Source organism: Seriola lalandi, unplaced genomic scaffold, assembly GCF_002814215.2.
Source record: "Seriola lalandi dorsalis isolate HSWRI2012SDOR001 ecotype SW California unplaced genomic scaffold, Sedor1 jcf7180002054762, whole genome shotgun sequence".
In the NCBI taxonomy this organism is placed as follows: Eukaryota; Metazoa; Chordata; class Actinopteri; order Carangiformes; family Carangidae; genus Seriola; species Seriola lalandi.
This window is the reverse complement of record NW_019525315.1, coordinates 58,913-77,932: the sequence shown is the minus strand read 5'-3', so window position 1 is coordinate 77,932 and position 19,020 is coordinate 58,913. Positions and strand designations below refer to the sequence as shown.

Genomic DNA, 19,020 nt, shown 5'->3' with positions numbered 1-19,020 from the left:
CCACACGAGGCCACTCCTCCCAAAAAGGGTTCCGGTGTTACTTTAAACTTCCAGTCCCAAAATGCTCCGTACCTAAGAGGCAAACAGAGTAAAGAGCTGTAACTTGAGGAGGTGAGCCTGAGGGCTGACCTCTTTTCCTGCCAACGCACCGAAAAGCTCTGAACATCTCATGCCGACGGTGAGAGCAGTCTTTGTTTTCTTTGTCTCGTAGTTAATAGTTTTTATTTCCGAATTTTATTAACAGGGAGTTGCCTAGAAAGGACATGCTTATTAATATGTAACTACAGACTATAGTTGTACACACCTGTTGAGGCGTTGACACTGACCCTTGTCAGTGAGACTGTGGGCTGTTGTTGCTGTGGTTAGTGGAGCTGGAGCTCTTATGTCTGAATCCGTGCTGCTGAGTCAGTTCTTGCTCTGTTTGAATTATTAATGAATGTAACGTTTGTTTGGGAAAATTTGCAGCTGATTGAATCAAAATATAAAACATGCACATGAATATGATCAAATAGTTTATTTAAAATTGAACAGGAATAATACTGTACCACAGGAAATAGAGTAGAATGGCTACAAAGTAAGTCTGCAATGCAGTATTTCACCAGAATAGACGTTTTTACTGTCAGTAGTACAGTCACAGTGGCTCTGCACTTTGATCATAGCAAGAAGCGCCGAGAGAACCGACTACTGTGTCATAGGCTTGACAAGACCAACCTGTTTTTGTGCAGTGGTGTAATAAACCACATTATTAATGACTGACTCACTGTGACAAGTCATGAATGGGTAGTGTCCTTTTACGCAAACAAGTGTCAGACGGAAGAGCTCAGGCTTTATTCCACATTTGGAACAGTTTTCTGTAACAGACAGAAGCCCTGCAGAAACCTTGGGGCTGGGAAGGAAACAGAGACAGAACAATAACTGTACTCACATGTCTTTCATTGTGTAGGGATTTGTTGTTGTCATGTGTCACAGCATTTCAAAATATATGTCTGTTTATAGATAAGTTTGGGGCTGCAGCTAACAATTCCTTTAATCAATTTGTCTGCCTATTATTTTCTTAATTGTTCAGGAGGGGAAAATGCCCATCACAATTTTCAAGAATCCAAGTTGACACATTGAGATTGCTTGATTTGTCCAACCAATAGTCCAAAACCCAAACTTTATAGTGATAGAAGACAAAGAAAAGCAGACAGCATTCATATGTGAGAAGCTGGAGCCAGTGATCTGTGGACATTTTTCTTAAATATTAATTTAAAGATTATCAAAATTTTTGACAATTAATTTTGTGTTTAATAGGTAATAGATTAATTGAGTAGTTGTTCAGCTTTAGATAAGTTATATCAATAAATAGGAAAAATATTGGGTATCCATTTTGACCCCTGGTTAGATCAATTAAGGAATAATGTAAATAATGAATTAATGTTTTTTTAGATTAATAAAAGCTGCTAGTTAAATGGAAAAAAGAGAAATGAAACTGTTGTTTTGACATTTTCAGATGAAAATATGGCAGCTGAAAGAACAAGGTCCTTCCGTCGTGTTGGTAGTCTAATGCGGAGTAAATCTGAGGGGACACTGATTGACCTGGGTGACAGTGCCTCAACAAGCGACAACCTGAATGGTAAAATTCTAATTTTAAAACATAAACAGCTTGAAATTACAATAAATCAATAATGATACAGTAACAGAACCAAACTATTTTTTTTTATTTTTATAGGTGGGTATGTGACACGAATCACACAGAACTCTGAGTGGCCACTTTTACAGCCAGAAGTCACTCATCCATCTCAGACAAAAAATCCCTTTTGGAACAAACTATCTGGATCAAACCCTTTCTTAGATGACATTGTGCATAGCGGCACAGACAAACATATTTCCAACACATCAAAACAAGACAGTAAAAAACACCTGGACACAAATAACGATGACGACATCAGCACATCTTCAGACGAAGGCAACTTGGGGAACTTTTTGGAAAACAAACACAAAGTCTCCAACAGATCTGGAAGGTGGAGGAGTGCTTCGGACATTCTGGATGATCTGGAGAGAAAAGTGCCAAAACGGGAGGACAGCTTCAAACCGCCCAGGCCAGTGCTGAACCCTGATTTTGAGTGGCTGAAGAACGACAGAGAGGCCTATAAGATGGCCTGGCTGAGCCACAGGCAGCTAACCCGCTCATGCCTGGACTTAAATCTGATGAGCCAGAGCCCCGGATGGGCTCAGACACAGGCCACCGGCTTTCAGGTTATCTGCAGGATCGGCCACTCTGGAGGGTCAGTACAGCTGCCGGACTCAGAAGTTAGCATCCATATCCCGGAAGGCCACGTTCCTCCTGGAGAAGTCCAGGAAGTGACACTGAAAGCAATGCTAGACCCTCCTCCTGGACTCAATAACAACTACATGACGACCATGAGTCCGCTTCTAGAGGTGGTTCTCAGCAACATCAACATAAAGGAGTGTATCTCTCTGGAGATGAAACTGTCCGGAGAGGTGAAGGGTGACCCGTTAAGTCAGGTGATGACCACTGTGGTCGGAATGGTGTCCACCAAAAGAGAGGGACCTTATATAAAAGTGGATGATTGTTACATTTACAAAAACATGATGCAGATGAAGCTCCAGGATCTGAAAACACATTTTTATGTGACTGCAGTCGCAGAGGCCTCTGCAATTCAGTCCCCTGCTACATCAGTATGGGATTACCTTCACCGCCAAATCACTGTAGCAGTTTATGGTCCCAGGTACATCCATCCATCATTCAAGGTAGTAATAGTGGTTTGCTGTCATGAGGAGGTTCCACCAAAGCTTCCATTTTCAGATATATGTAGAGGCAACAAGAGCCTGCCTCCGCTTGTTCTGCAGCTTTGGGGAAAACTCCAGTTTAAACCAGACAAACTGAATAACCTGCATGTCAGAGTTAGCATCACAGACTCAGGGTTTAAAATCAAACCTGAGGACGAACTGAAAGAAGTGAGGCAAAGTCAGCTCAAGATAGGAACAGTTTTGCATCTGCCAGTTGCATTATCTTGTGCCAGTAAAACAGAAATTACTCCCTTTAAATTAGACCTACAAGTGAAGGAATCAAACACTGCGACTGCTGCACATTTCCAGGTGCCCTCCCCTTCTGCAGCACCCATTCGATCAGAAAAGCGAGTGCCAAGGCAGATAGAAAGGCAGACTGAAATGCCAAAAACCTTGGCCATTCCTGAGGAAAGTGGTCCAGTTTTCCCCAAATTTGAAGACAAACCTGTGACCCTACAGTGGTACGGTGTAGCCCTAAAGTCCGTTCTACGTCAGCCACGCGTGGACTACCTTCTGGAGTACTTCAAGGGGGACACTGTGGCTCTCCTTTCCAGAGAGACCGTTAGGTCGGTGGGTAATTCAAAAGTAAAGGAGTGGTATATCGGATTTCTGAGAGGTAGGACTGGTTTGGTTCACTGCAAAAACATGAAGCTCATTACCAGAGACCAGGTGATTGACTTTACAGGCATTCAAATCAGCACAGATGTCCTCTTGGACAACATGACGCTGCCCTTCAAGAAGCTTACTTACATGTACTCTGCCATCCAGACACTGGTCACTGAGCACATAACCAGTTGGACAGGCTTTGCTGATGCTTTAGGGTACAGCAACCTGTCGCTGGACACCATTACACGGAGGCACGCTGAAACTGAAGCTGATAAGGTGGCGTGTGTTCTGGAAAAGCTGAAGGAAGACTGTCACGCTGAGAAGAGCAGGAAAAAGTTTCTGCATGAACTCATGGTGGTGAGTAGAGAAAGACAATAGATTTTCATTTCTGACAAATTCAAATTGTTAATAAAAGAATTAAAAGAATTCAATCCTTGTGTCAACTTACAAATAAGCAAAGAAGAAAAATAAATTTGTATGCTGTGATATCATGTGCTTTCCGTGGTTTTGTAGGAGCTTATGTATGTGTTCTTCATCCTAGGGCCTGCTCAAGATGGACTCTGTGAATCTAGTGGCTCAGCTGATTCAGAACACAGTCATCCTGTCCACTGCTGTGGAGCTCGGGGTTCGATGGCGGGAGCTTGCTGAGAAGATAGGAAAACTCTCCAGCATTCAGATAGCCAGCTATGAGGCACCACACCGAGGGAGGAGTGGAGAAGTTGGTCCCCAGGTCAGTTTAACGGTATACATTGACAAAGCAAGTAATGGACATACAGCAGATGATACTGATCTGACTGAATTGAATATGATGTGCACTTTATTTTACCAATCAATTCACCATCCACTGTTCTGTTGCAGTCAATGTGGAAGCCTGCCTACGACTTCCTGTACTCATGGAGTCTGCGTTATGGAGACAGCTACAGGGACATGATCCAGGATCTGCACCTGGTCCTGGACAAAATGAGAAATCCTGCCACCAGACAGTGGAGGCAGCTGACTGGTGCCCTCATCACAGCAAACTGTCTCGACATCTTTCGAGCCTCTGCGTACCCGAAAAGCTAAGCTTTTTGCAAATGCAGTCTGGTGACGTCGACGACCTCCGCGCACTTGCGGAGAGGTTTTGTTACATAAGGTTTTGTTAAAGATGTTACTTAACTATTTCTCTTTCTGTAACTCTTTTCTAATTTTTTTTTTTTTTTTTTTTTTTTTTTTTTACAAACCATTAGAAACAACTGAATTTGAAATTCAGTCAGGTACTTGCACTATATGTCCAAATCTCACTTGGTGATTATACAGATGTACTCACAATTGTTGAGCTGTGAAGGAATGTCACTTCATCTTGCAGACAGAAGGAAATTTCTCTGCCAGTGTAATAGAGCCTTAAAGTAAAATTTAATTTGGTGGATTATTTTCAGTTTTTGAAAATGCGGTCCTGTTTAAACTTAAATCTACAATAGTTAGGAACTGACGCCCTGCAGTAATCTCAACTATCATGTAGAAATGTGTTCAAATATATTATTTCTTTACCCTTGAAAAGCGGGTAATTATTAACTGAGACACTATTAACTCAGATAGATTACATTCTTTTAATCATATACCCAGTACACTGAGTGTTTCTGCAACTCTATATCACCCAAATGGCACATTGCATCTGATGGTTTTTTTTTCTATCCGATTATTTATGGATCTGATTTGATTTTTAATACTACACCGCTGTAACCTCTGCAGTGCCAATGAGCCTCTCCATCTTTCTTTAGATGATTTCACATACTGATTCAACAGAATGTACCTACAAACTATATTCAGTTCCTCTTTATTAGGATTCACCTCACTATTATGGAGCTTATCATGTTCGTATGAGTGGGAGTTGCAGGTCCTAGTTTTGTAGGGGGTCAGAAAACCAATAAATGTGAACACTGTTGCTGACTAACAGTCATAAAGGTTTCAATACATTAACTCATATTTACTGTAGATTTGTGGGCTGAATATGAGAATGTTCTTCCAAAGTGAAACGTGCCTTTTAAGTTTCCTGATGCCAGTAAACAAACTGTAAAGATGCTGTTTTACAGTACATGTGTCATAAACTATTGTTGTCTTTCGTTTTAGTGTACTCGCTATTTTTATACTTAGATATGTACAAAGCAGATAATGTCAAGTCCAGTGTAATCATAACATTTTGGCATTCTGGTTTTTATTGCCAAATGCAAACCTCAGTGTTTAGAGTGGTGCCATGTAAAGTACACTGTTCCTTCAGTCACTGAAATTCTAGACTAGACCATTGATGTTTTTGATACTGAAATGGAGATGTGTTGCATAAGATATAAATAAATATTGACTGCAGTAAGTTATCTGATCTGTTTACCTTTTAATAAAGATGTTATTCAGTACAGTGGCTACTACTAAAAACAACAAAGAGCTAATTCAACTTGAGTGCTGTCTCTCAATAAAACATGTGTGCAGACCAATAACAAAAACTGCTTATACATGTTATTCAACACCTTGTGTGACATTTGTAATTTTTCCCATTTTCGCAGAGTTAAATCACACCGTCAGAACAAATGTCTTTTCCCTGAAGTGTTTCCATTGATTTTCTCTTGACTGTTTGCTTTTCTCTACACTGTTTGTTTAAGCTAGTTTCAGCTGAGAGCATTGTGTGCTGGTTCTCTATCAAACAGAGAGCACAGAATGCTGAGCCGACTTTACTTTGGCTCACTGAAAGCACCTCGGGAAAAGTAAATCAAATAAAGAAAATGGTATCAGGCAACAAAGGGAACTGATTCAATCTCCAGTTTGAGAGTGATTGTCGAAGGCTGTACTTAAGAGATTTTTTTTGAAAAGGCTGATGATAAACAGTGTCGGATAATTTAGCATGAAGGAGTTGAGCGGGAACATAAAAGACAAAATTGCTGATATGAAACATTAGATCTGATGTTCATTGAGAAGCCAAACAAGAAATTATTTGCACATCAGTGCTGAGTTTTTTTCTCACTAAAATAAAGTTTGTGTGAACATCTGTCTGATATGACAAAGTAGTCACATCCTTTTTCTTTTATAACCCTGTAGTGCCTCCTTTACTGCCCAAACAGCCAGAACTGTGCCACTTCTCAGGCAGTATGTAAAGTCAGCGAACTGCACCACAGAATTTACTGTTACACTTGGTGCTAAGAAAAGCAAATTTTCTCAGTCATGGCAAAGATTTTCAGATTATCAAAACAGAACTTTAAATGATTCTGAAACAAATTGATGTACCTAAATTTTAAGCATTTAAAAGCATATTTTCCCTGGCATATGTACAGCACTGGTCTGTGAGCACTGGACTCTCTGTATCCTTTATGAGGGAACACGGAGAAGACAAAGGTTCACTGTTCACTGAAGGGTTCTCTGTCAGATTATTTACCTGATGCGCTGGCTCAAACATATGACTCAGTATAGATAAACGAGTTATGGAACCAAACATTAATGATTCAACATCATTACTGAATATTGTTGCTGTAGCTGTGAACATTCAAGATTAATGTACTCAGTTGGAATATGAAACATCAAATGTTACCAGAAATCATTGGATTTATAATTCATATAGAAACAACAAAAATGTACAAAAGAGCTTAGTTTAAAATGCATGGTTTAGTATTGCACGTTCAACTTTATTATATATTTTTACAGGGTGCTGCCACAACAAGATACAGGCTGAAGCACCGACATGTAGGTTGAAATGAGAGGGAAAAAATGAAAACTGTTAGAGGCGTCCAATTTAAAAATGGGCACTGCCTTTTTAGGTCCCCATTTTTCAGATGCAGTGAGGCATTAAACTTTGTGACTAATGAAATGTGACCACTTTTGTTTTGGGAGCCTTTTATAGCAGCAGAAAGAGTGTGGGAGTGCGGATAACATAATTATTATGAATATTGCAGCCTGTCAGAGTCTTAAGAGATATTCCATGTCCTGACATTTATTTTGTTCAACACCGTGGGCTATAATGCTGTGCAGTGTGTTGACATCTTTCACACTGATTTAAGTGAAAACTTGACTAAAATATGCAGGATAAACAACATTGTTCAAGACATTCTTGACATTTACAGCCCTTCACATGGCTGCAGTGGTGCTGCTGGATAATCTCAGTGTTGGAGGCTGCTTGCAGTTCAACTACTTCACCTGTTGGCCAGTACTAAAGAGCAGACAGTGTATTCTATAATGAGAGGAATGGGGAAAAACTAATCTACAACCAAAATAAAATCGGTTGAAAATCAAGAATCAGATTATTATTCCCATTATTTACTGGGGTGGGGGGGGTGGATCACTGGGTTCAACAGCAAATGTCGCATGTTCCTAGCTGTTATTAGAAAGTAATATGCTTGTTAAAATGATCAACTCTTGGGGTTGGTGAGGGAAGGTGATGTTTAATCCAAATTAAAAGCAAGGATGCTACATTACATAACTCTCTTCGAATGTTTATAAAGGTGTTGTTAACTGTTTAGACAAGAAACAAGGAAACATCTACATACAGAATAACGCCAGGCTATTCTTGCACATTCGTCTCCTTCAGATGGTTTAATGTTGGCGGTATAAAATGCTTTCAGAATCTTTCACACTTTTCAATTGTTCTGAAATCAGGGAAACAGTTTTCTTTTTATTCTTTACTATTCAGTGAGCCGTGATTTCAATGGGTGAGAACTATTTTTGCTTACATTGACTTTTCTGGCCCTTATCCAGGCTATAGACTGAGACATACACTCCAGGAAAATTAACTCTGAGCAACAACAGAGCCGCCACATCAACAACTCGCCTTAAGCAACTTTTTTTTTTTTTTTTTTTTACATACCACATTCACTTATCCACTTGCTGAGAGCAGACTGAAAGCTATGACTCATCTTACCATCCTTTTTACCCACCACACTGTCTGTCCTCTTTCCTCACTGCATTTGCAAAAGTGCATTTTTAGTTGTTGAAGGATGAACTAAATGGCATCTCTCCTCTGAACTTTAGACAGATGGCTCTCATTGAAACTAACTGATCAACACAGAGTATGCGTTTATGTCTGCAGCTTCTCCAGACTGCTGTTGTGTTTCACTCAGAGCTCCGTGCCAGTATGAGCCACTGCTCTTCCTCCTAACACATCAACACGTTAACACATTAAATAGTCACTGATGCTGCTGCCAAACCTGTATCAACACCAAGTCCTGCCATTTAGCGTGTGAATATCGAACCATGTTGAAGAAAGTACATGTTGAAGCTCCTTCTGTTTCCTATGCAATAAAATGCGACACTGACAATGTTCTCAGACTCTCAGACTTGTACATGCTTAAGTTTATCCCCGACTACAGCCCTGAAATTCCAGTAATGCACCGAACTAGGCACACATCCAAGATGCTGAGGTTTGTTCTGTTACGTACAGAAAAAGGCCATGTTTGCATAGCATACGTACTGAATGTATTTCGTGGTTTCTCAGTTTGTTCATTCAAGGTAAATACTCACTACAGATTGCATTTAAAGAACCAGACAGGTCCCATTCTTCATCAGAACGACAGACAGGGTGAGACCTCACAAACAAAGCTCATCTTTGCTGCTCGGTCTGCTGTGGTGATCCAGGTGGGATTAAGGAGAGGTTGACAGGATTTTTATTTTCTTTAAGAGGGAAAAAATGCTGAAATTACTGTTTCATTTGGCTCTCACCCCAGGTAACAGCCAAGAAAAACTTTTGAGCATTTTTTTCACAGAAATTTGGATGATGCACTAACTGAGAAGATTCTGACTAACCTTCATATTACAGTTATGAGTTTTTCTCTCTTTCTCCTAAAATGGCTTAAATCTCAGTAGCAGCTGAAATGAACTGGCTCAGTGATTTTGACCTGTTGCTACAAATGGCTGCTGTGAAGAACCTCAGTTCTAAAACCACACATTAATGACACATTGATACAATAATAAAGCACATTTCCTGTTCTTACTGAGAAGTTTCATCTCTAATGCAGAGTTTTCACTGTGTACCCAAACAGAAGCCATCTCCAGGCAACACAGAACCTGATGCTTTTAATCCAGTGGGTGGCGCCATTGTATTGATGTTGGGCTGGTTTCAGTGATTGTCCATATTTGTTCATTTGCATCAACTCTGATGTGTTATTACCAAACAATGCTTATTCAATACATAAATAATAACATAGCATAGTTTCATTATGTCCATGTTGAAGTAATAATCTTGATAACAGACACAACTTCTCTGCACCGTAAACATGTCACAGAGAAACAAAAAGAAAAACAATGCCAAACACATTACAACACTTTATTTACCTGATGTTTCCAATTTCCAGGTGACTAACTTTCAAAAGCATTTGGTAGATGTTATAAATGTATTTGTCTAAAAGATGACTGACACATTGCAATAGAACTGCAAGAATTTGGGGTTATTTTTAATATTTTCTTCCTAATAAACAAATGCAGATATACATCTATGTCTGACACACATGCCCATGCTGCTATAAGAAAGCCCGCTCAGAGTCCGCTCTGATTTCTGAAGCCAACAGCCCTGGGAGCAATCCACAAATCACTGTTATGAACAGAAGCATTCCTCTGTCCTCTAGGGTATATAAGGCTTCATTTGGTTTGCCTCCATGATATATGTTGAGGGCAAGAAGTCATTTAGCTTTCAATTTATTAGCCTGGTGATTTATGCATGTTGCAAAGGTAGCGGTGGTGTCTCCTAGCCCATGCACCACCCCACCACCACCACCATCCTCCACATCCCTCCCACCCTTTTCAGATTGGACACTAATAATTTGGTAATAGATGATGTGAAAGCAGAGAAAGTTCAGCAATTAGAAGAGTCAGAAAAAAAAAAAAAGAACATGGGTTTACTGTTTCTATGGCTGCACTTCATTCATCACCGGTGTTTTAGTCACTCAGAAAAGGATTAAATGCCGAGACCACAGCAACCTGCACTAAGGTTGGACTCCATATATTCTGTGAAAAGGAAAGTCGACCACGACAGCACACCTACAGCACAACTGCAGCAGACAATCAGAAATTTATTTATGCAATTTAGGTAAGTAGTTACAATAAAAAAAAAACTGCTCTTCTTCACCGAAACAGAGTTTTAAATGGGAACTAAGATTTGCATTTAACACATATTAATGCACAATATGGCTGAAACCAAGGTCTGCTTTAAAACATTAAAATCAGGGATCCAAATTGTTGTCAGGAATTCTTGAGGTTACGTCTGCTCCTCTGTGCAAATCCATATCACAAAAATAGAGAGACTGTTGTAGAGTGTAAACCTGTAATGTTTTTTTTTTTCCCAGTTTTAGCTGAAAATGTTTGTGGTGTATGTTACAAGGTGTTGATTTTTGCCCAGAGTTCAATGCCTTTCTTCTGACTAACAGCCTGCTTGGAGCCTCTTCCCATGACCACCGCTGGGAAGGAGGAAGCTCTGTTACCAAATGACTCACAGGGAAAAAAACAACCTGAAGTGTTTGGCAGCGCTCAGAGCGGCTTTGTGAGTAATCACCATCCACATCCTTGGACACCTCACTTTGCTCTCACTCTCACTTTTTCCATCAACCAGCCTTACAGAAACTGAGTTTCGTCATGGCGGAACACTGCGATAAAGATTAAGGAAAATTAGAAGACACAAATAAACCCAGTATTTTTTGATAAACATCCGCATCTGCACCTCAGACCACAACAAAGCCCCTGATTTATAGAGATTACTTTGCCTTCAGTGGAATGATGGCAAAGTCTTTCTCCAGTTCCCCTCGTGTTAGACGGGTTTATTTTTGTTGATGTGATCACATCCTATCTCGCAGCAAAAGGTTTTGTCAGGTGCACCATGATGGCGTGGGGGAGGTGCAAAGAGTGCGTCTGCTGACAGGTCTGATGTACCAACCGTGACACCGCAGTCCGACAACTATCTAAAAACCAGATGGAGGCGAACTGGGAATGAGACATGGGAATGTTGCAGCACAACATTTTGATAATGACCACTCGACTGCAGAGCCTCGAGTATTCATTTTCTCGTCCTTTAAAAAGTGCATTATTCTCAGAACAAAAGCTCCAACAACAGGCTGCATTTCATCTTCAAATGTCAGGCCTTTTTACTATATGAGCAATCATTATAAACTACTGGCTTCTGTATATATTACTCAGAATACCACAGATGGAACAAGCATTCAGATCCTTTACTTAAGTAAAAAAAAAAAAGCACCAATACAACAACATAAAAAATACATCACAAGTAGAAGTTGTGCGTTCAATATCCATTAACTATTATCAGCAAAATGTATTGAAGTTAATTCAAAGTAAAAGGTAAAAGTAGTCCCTTCTGTAGAACAATCGCCCCTGTATTTTACTGCTGTAGCTGGTCGTAATGGGAAAAATCTCCAGTACTTTCTATACAGTTAGGTATCTTAGTGCAGTGGTTCCCAACCAGGGGATTGGACCCTTTAAAAGCATCACAAGATAAATCTGAGTGGTCATGACATGATCGTTTGGATAGGAAAGAAGAAAAAACATAGTTCTGCCACACAAATCTGTTTATTTCAGGACTTCTCTTTAAACTTTGTTGTAAGATATTGGATATTTTTTTTTAACCTCAAACAGATTTAAATGAAACAACCTGAGAAGTTAAGAGGGGGAAATCACTTTTGGCAGAACTGTTAAAAACTCATTAATCAATCAACCAATCAGTGAAACACCATTTGCTCCTTTCATACATATAGATTATTGCAATTCAAAGTTCACTGCCAAATTCAAAGCCTCGGAAACACTGGTTTGATCTTTAACAGTGTATTTTATAAGCTTATTATATGTTTTATTGTGTAAAACCTTCATTTGAAAAGTATAAACATCAAAAAATATAGTGGAGTGAAAAGTAAGGATTTCCCAAAATATAGAAAAGTAAATATCTCAGTATTGTACTTTTACTTTCCACCACTGTAGAGAACCACACATACATGAGTTTTCACCAAACCCACAGCTGCTTATTCTTATAGTAAAGACCCATTCCTTTTACCAGCTATTACTTCAAGAATCCCCAGCAGATGGTGAGAACAGCCATAAGCTGCAGGTGTCTACACTTCACAGCAGCAAGTAATGTGTTTGACAGACCTGAGCTCTCAGCATCTGAATAAAGCTCAGACAACCCACCTTCACTCTTGTTTTGACAACCCTGGTCATCCTCATAGAGAGGTTATTTACTGTGATGTGAAATAATCAGTATGTTTGTGAGAATAAAAGCAACCACTTGAAACATACAGTCATTCCCTCCAGAAACGCTCCTCTAACTGGAAACACTGATGACGATAATAAATCTGAATGACTGAATGAAAAGAGCTGGGTGGTCATGATCACACAACTTCCACATTGATGAGTAAAAGTAAACAAGGCTGAGAGAGTGAGAGAGAGAGAGTGAAAGAGGGAGAGAGGGGTGAAAAAAAAGGGAAAATCTACAGTCAGCTGAGATTGGGGAGGAGAGATAAATCCGTCAAAGAAGAGTGTCTTCGTGGCTAATTTCTGTCAACCAAGAGGGAGAACAAGCAGGGCTGGAGGGCTCCCGTTCCAAAAACAACATAGCTGGAGAGGTAGCCTATTGTGTCCTGACAGATTGGTCGGACTGAAGGAGGAGGAGGAGGTCGCCTCTAACTGACACACTGGGAGGAGCAGAGGTGAGCAGAAATCTGGGGGAGATGGGAACACAGCTGCGGTTCAGAGGAGAGTTAGTGTCGTTACTACCTCACATAATTCAGAAATGACTGCCTGCAAAGGTTGTGTGAGTGTCTTTGAATTTATCACGCTGTATGCTTGTTGGGATAGCTACCTAAATAGACTGTGAAAGGGGTGTGTGGATATCTCTCTATATATCTATCTATATCTATATTAATATCTATATATCTATCTATCTATCTATCTATCTATCTATAGATAAGCGACCGATGTGATCCTCCACACTCCTCTTCTGTTGTTTTTGGGAGACCCTCCTCTGTCCTGATCACTCCCGAGGTCCTTGCACCCCGCCCCCACACCTCTGCCCATCATCCCCCTGTACGCTATTCATCCTCATGTGCAGCTGGAGCACTCTGTTTGACCTCCCCTCTCCTCACAGAGCCCTTATGAACAGGGACTGTGGTGGGACTTTGTGGTTAGAGTGAACAACCACACTGGACTACTGACGTTATGCTCATCACTTACATAAGTCGATGTGACATGCCCATGTTACGCTGTTTTCCACCTCTGCCAGGGTTATTTTGCTGGGCTTTAAGCCACAGATAAAGATAAAAGACTCTGTGGTTACATTTGGAACAGTTAGTTCTTCTTTTATTATTTCATATTGTGAGCATGACTGATGACATTCCAGCCAGAGGTGGTCTTTGCCAAGTCGTCTTGTCAGTTATGTTCAATATATGAAACAATAAAGGAACTAGCTTGTGGGGAAATGACAGCAGCGTATGAGAATAATTTCTTTTTTCCTGTGTTTGTGATTGTTACCCAGCATGCACCTGCACACCTGCAGTTAGTGTACTCTTATGAAAATACTGTACATTCCTCAGATGCCATCATTTACTCTAAGAAAAAATAGTTTAGAGCAGCAACAAGTTACAGGTGCTGCTTTATTTGTGTGCAAGTAATCTAATATGACTATTAAACTATATATTGGATTAAAAGGTCAGTTTATCTTCAGTACAGTGCAGCCATCTGTAGGAAAGTGGCACATTGGCTCCCTACTGCAGCACATTTGATCTGAAAAAGCAGAAAGAATGAGGTGCTGACTTTCAGCATTTATTTGAGGGCATTTATGTCCACATCTGATGAACCATGAAGCATCTGGCGCCTGTTTTATATTTTGATATACATTTCACTGGGACTATTTCATCAGCAGAAAATGATTTAAAAAAAAAAGAAACGGTTGACAGCAAGATCTGTGGATTATCAAGAGCAACTGGGGCATTGTTTCTGGAAAAATATGTGGCTGTTGCATTTCATGAATGTTATTTTTCAGTGTCATGAGCAGCAGAAACAAAATTCCTCTGTACTAGGGTGGCTGCGGAAATCACAGTAACAGATCAACTCAAACTTCAGCATATAAAATCAAAACTTTCTACATAGATACCACTAGCTGTAAGTTATTTATCTATTTATTTATGTGTGATTTGGATGAAATTACCCTTTACAGTAACACTGTTCACTGAAGTACAATATTCAATGAAGTAATGGCTACCAGAGTTCACAGTTTTTTCCGGGCTAGCTTGGGTTTTACTGTACGTAGACTTCTTTATTACACAAACACATTAATGCAATATGTTTGGTATCTATATCTGCGGTGTACAAAAAAAATAGAAACATCCCTCAGAACAATGCGAGCACAGCACCACAATCTACAAAATGCCAGTAAAGTCGAACTTTCTGAAACAGATTCAATCAAAAACCTTAATGAATGAGACATTACTCTCTAAACTCACAGTGGCACCTGTCAAGCTCCGACAGTCTGGCCAAAATATGGTACAAAACTACTGGAACAGATATTTTCATTGCATGGGTCATTGCACTGGTCTCCACGCTGCAGAGGCCTGGGTGAATGTGTGTGTGTGGTCTGCTGGGTGGCAGCGGGCTTTATAGGCAGCAGAAGGCATGGCTCAGTGATATTGAGGTTTAGGTTTGAGCACAAAAATATATGAGTTGATGTTCATCTTATGGTCTTCACCGACAGAAATAAAATAAATCTACATGGGCTAAATGCAGAAATCAGTGAGTCTCCAACATAATTGATTTTCCTTACTACATAGTATATATTGTGTTGTTGTTTTGTTAGTAAAGTCAGACCAGTGAAACTCTTTCTCAAAGCCATGGAGGAAGCCCTGTGTTTGTTTTGTGTCTATGTGCGTGTGTGTGTGTGTGTGTGTGTGTGTGTGTGTGTGTGTGTGTGTTATAAACAGAGATTATACTGCTGGGATGCCAGTTCCTCCACAGACCCCACATCACCCCGAGCTTCCAAGCTGTGAAAACATACTGGAGGTTTGTTGGTTCTTAGTGGCTAATAAGGTGTCATTGTGTGGTAGAGCTGTCTGATATCCCACAGAGTCATTAGGATGACACAAAATAGATTTAACAGTGGATCTATTACACACAGACACGTGCACCTCCTCATGCACAAAATCAGTCTTTTCGTGCTACAAAAAAAAATAAAAAAATCAAGACTTCAGCAAGATAAGACTCCAGGAACAGGCGGGCTCTGCTGCATTTTCTCAGACAAAGTTAGATTGGGCTTTGCTACAGATATACAGACTTGAACCACGATTAGAACCTGCGACATCAAAGCACGTGGCTTTCAAAGGCTTTCTTTTACAGCTAACTTTAAGAGTCCTGGCTCCTATGTGCCCAGACAGCGTATAAAAGGCTGTTTTCATCCTCACCTCCCCAGTTCAACACCTTAAATCCTCTCTCGCCACCACTGGAGTGCTGTTATCAGGAAAAAAAATAAAAAATAAAAAAACTTGATCTGATGTCTGGATTTCTCTAGAGAATGGGACATTCTGAAGCTATGGCTGAGGAAAAATGCTGTCATCCAACTCTGCGGCTTGACCTTGTTAGTCCAGAGGGTTGATTAGAGGCTATCTGGGACTGCTCTTTGAAGAGCGCACCCCTGTCTTCTTTCATCCTATGCAGCTGATCCATCCTGGCAAGCTGGCATTGGTCTCATTGCGGTTTAACTCTAATGGAGTGAACATGAATATCACTGTCAATTGTGGGAGCCTCGTACATGTGGAGGACTGCGGTTTGTTATTTCAATAGATATGAGTAGGCTGATAGAGAAACACTGCCTTCCAAGGCTGGAGCAGAGAAAATAGACAGGTCTCTGTGGATCTGGCTCTGGCTCAGGACTTAGTGAGTGAGAGCCTGAGTAGTGTCTGCCTTGATGTGACCTCGGGGAGGGGTGGTTAATGACGCTCTGGGGTCACTCATGACTGGTGGTTCAAGTTGCATGAGTCAGTAACATACACTTGACTTTATCATAACACCCACTCACTGCTCATTGATAAGGACAAAGGCTTTCTTCATCTTGCCACTGCTCCAGGCCGAGCGGACGGCATCATACGGTAAATCACACTGAAAAACAATCGCCGCTGTTTATCTCCTTTTCATGTTCCTGTAATTGTCATGCCCCGACAGCCTGTATCTGACTGATGAAGGTTTTGTCTTTATTAAAGATCAACACTGGGAGAAGTTGTCCTGTGATGACATCATATTTGAGAGAAGCAGCTGTGTTTTCTCAGAGTCACTTCAGCAGCAAAGCGCTGAACTCCACAGAGCAATCTGCCAAGAAATGTAAATGTAGAGTGGGTGTAAATACGAGCTTTTGTGTGATTAGCTTTTAAAATAGGGAATGATGGTGGGTCTTTGCGGACCAGGGGTCTGAGACGCAGACTGTGCAATCACAACATCTCTGGTTCAAATCTGGCTGGAGTGGGAACAGTTTAATTGATATGTGCAGGAGAGAAAGAAAGTAAGGGGGTTCTACAAAGCCCTCCCCAATATGAACAAATCTGACATTCAATCAAATGTAATCATAAACCAACAGCAAGAAACATTAAAAATCAGATCTTTGTTTGACCATTTACAGTGCTACAATACAGCACTATCAATAATACTGCATATAACATGTCACTTTAGTAAAAATAAAAGTAAAACAAAATGCACTACAAGTATCAAAAAGTACTCTCAACGAAGGGTAACCCCTGAAAGTGTTATATTAACATACAGGCTCTTTATTATTGATGTACTGACATTTAAGCAGTACTTTATTGGTGTAGCTGGTCAAGATGGAGCTAATTTAACTGCTTGACAGTGGTTTAATCTATAAAAAAAGGTATCACTAGTAACTACAGCTGTTAAATGAATGTCATGGAGTAGAAATATTTCCCTCTGAAACGTGTTAGAGTGGAAGTATCAAGATGCATAAAAAGGAAACAAACTACATAAACTATTTAAATGTATTTGGTTTGGTTTAAATATATTGAGGGACACATTGTTGTGAAAAGTTAATGCTTTGTTAACACTCTACACGAAATAGATAACAAATTCAGGATTATAATTAAAGTAAAATCTACTAACTTGTTGCTTTGTTTGCTATAAAGATAAAGCAGTTCTGCCTGCTCACCTGTCTGGTACAGCAGGTAGAGAGTGGTGTATGTTGGGATCAGCACCATGGACAGGGCCACCAGACAGGTACACTCACCTTGAGTCTTAAGCTGCTCTCGCTCATGTTTTATTTTTTATTTTTTTCCTATATCATCATCTCAATATAGAAAACTAAGGAAGGTCCAAATTTTAAGTTATGAAAGTTCACATTTACTTTGTAGAGGAGTGAAACAAATGAATGAGTTTTTTAACAGGAAAAATGTAATAAATGTGACCACCTCTTTTGGTTTAAATGTTAGATGTTTGATTAGAAAAGAAACAGAAACAAGTCTCACTTAAACAAGCCTGTGTTTCTCCCTGGAACAATACTTCACTCTCAGGCCTCTGCGAAGATGTAAATGGATGTTCGTTGGTGTTGTGACCTCCGACCCCAACTGCCCCCCTGTTTCCTGAACCAGATGCTGCTCCTGTGGACCACAGCCTTCTCAACCTAAACAAAGTAATCCTCCACTAAAAAAGATGGATATTGTATCACCAACCCAGTAAATACCAGCGGGTCTTGTACACAGTGCTGCTCTCTTCTCATCCCTGACTGGAAGAATCACTTCTTCTATTGTTTTATGGATGAACAAAGAAATATAAACTTTATTTTAAAACAGTTTTACATCTATTTTACAGTAATACTACAGCATACAAAAAAACATGCCCTCTTGTGGGGGATATAATTAGAGCATGCAGCGCTCCTCCAAGGAAAAGTTTGAAACTTTGCAGCACTGGCTGCATGTCAAAAATGTAAGATTGGGATCATATGTTGCCTATATGAAAGTCCTTTGATCTCACTTGGTTTAAGAAAGACTAGATGGAAACATAAATCCAAAATCCATGTGGGTTAGGTCTACAGAGATGTGCCAAGGTTGCATAATACTAGCCTTAAAAAAATAAAAAATAAAAAAATAAGTGTCAGCTCTTACAATTATTGGAGATTATAGCGAACATGGGGCAGGAGTGGTATGAAGAGACAATAGGCTTTTTATTTGGGTGGCGATGAATGGATGAAGTGATAAAAAGAGGCATTAAATGCGCTCAGATCTGCAGGAAAAGCGAGGCAGTTACAATATCTGGTTTTAAAATATATTTACCTTTTTTTAAATATGATTTCAGTTCGAAGTCATTTTTGCATATGTATAATGAGGCAATGTTTAATTTTCCCCTCCCTTATATTAACTTAATCAAATGAAAATGACAAGATTGTTTTGTCTATTGGCGTCATAATGATTAATATCACTTCTATGTTTTGGTTGCTTTTGTTATAGTGGTGTAATGTTGTGAAATAGCAGTCTTAGCCAGTTATCTTTTTCCAACTCTGACTTTGTATTAAAAGCGTTTCTGATAGCTCCTCGGATGCTCCCACCCCTCGCCTCACGTAATTCATCTTCTTGGCCAATCCTGTCCCTCCCCAAAAAGTTTACGCCATGCAGCCTATAAGAACTGCCAAAGTTTCTC

The 19,020-nt window shown here is 39.9% G+C and overlaps 1 protein-coding gene across 1 annotated transcript; it reads left to right on the top strand.

Annotated features, from left to right (window-relative positions):
* Positions 1-22: 22 nt before the first annotated feature.
* On the top strand, positions 23-5,873 carry macc1 (MET transcriptional regulator MACC1). The gene is made up of 5 exons (XM_023424945.2): positions 23-178; positions 1,493-1,615; positions 1,712-3,756; positions 3,941-4,129; positions 4,258-5,873. The coding sequence occupies exons 2-5, from the start codon at positions 1,501-1,503 to the stop codon at positions 4,459-4,461; spliced, it is 2,553 nt and encodes an 850-aa protein (XP_023280713.1). The 5' UTR covers positions 23-178; positions 1,493-1,500; the 3' UTR covers positions 4,462-5,873.
* The last annotated feature ends 13,147 nt before the right edge of the window (positions 5,874-19,020 follow it).

Excerpts from the sequence above, each read along its gene's own strand:
- macc1 (XM_023424945.2), top strand. The coding sequence starts at position 1,501 with ATGGCAGCTGAAAGAACAAGGTCCTTCCGTCGTGTTGGTAGTCTAATG. Across the intron at positions 1,616-1,711 it reads AACAAGCGACAACCTGAATG|GTGGGTATGTGACACGAATC; the intron begins GTAAAATTCTAA and ends TTATTTTTATAG. Across the intron at positions 3,757-3,940 it reads TTCTGCATGAACTCATGGTG|GGCCTGCTCAAGATGGACTC; the intron begins GTGAGTAGAGAA and ends TCTTCATCCTAG.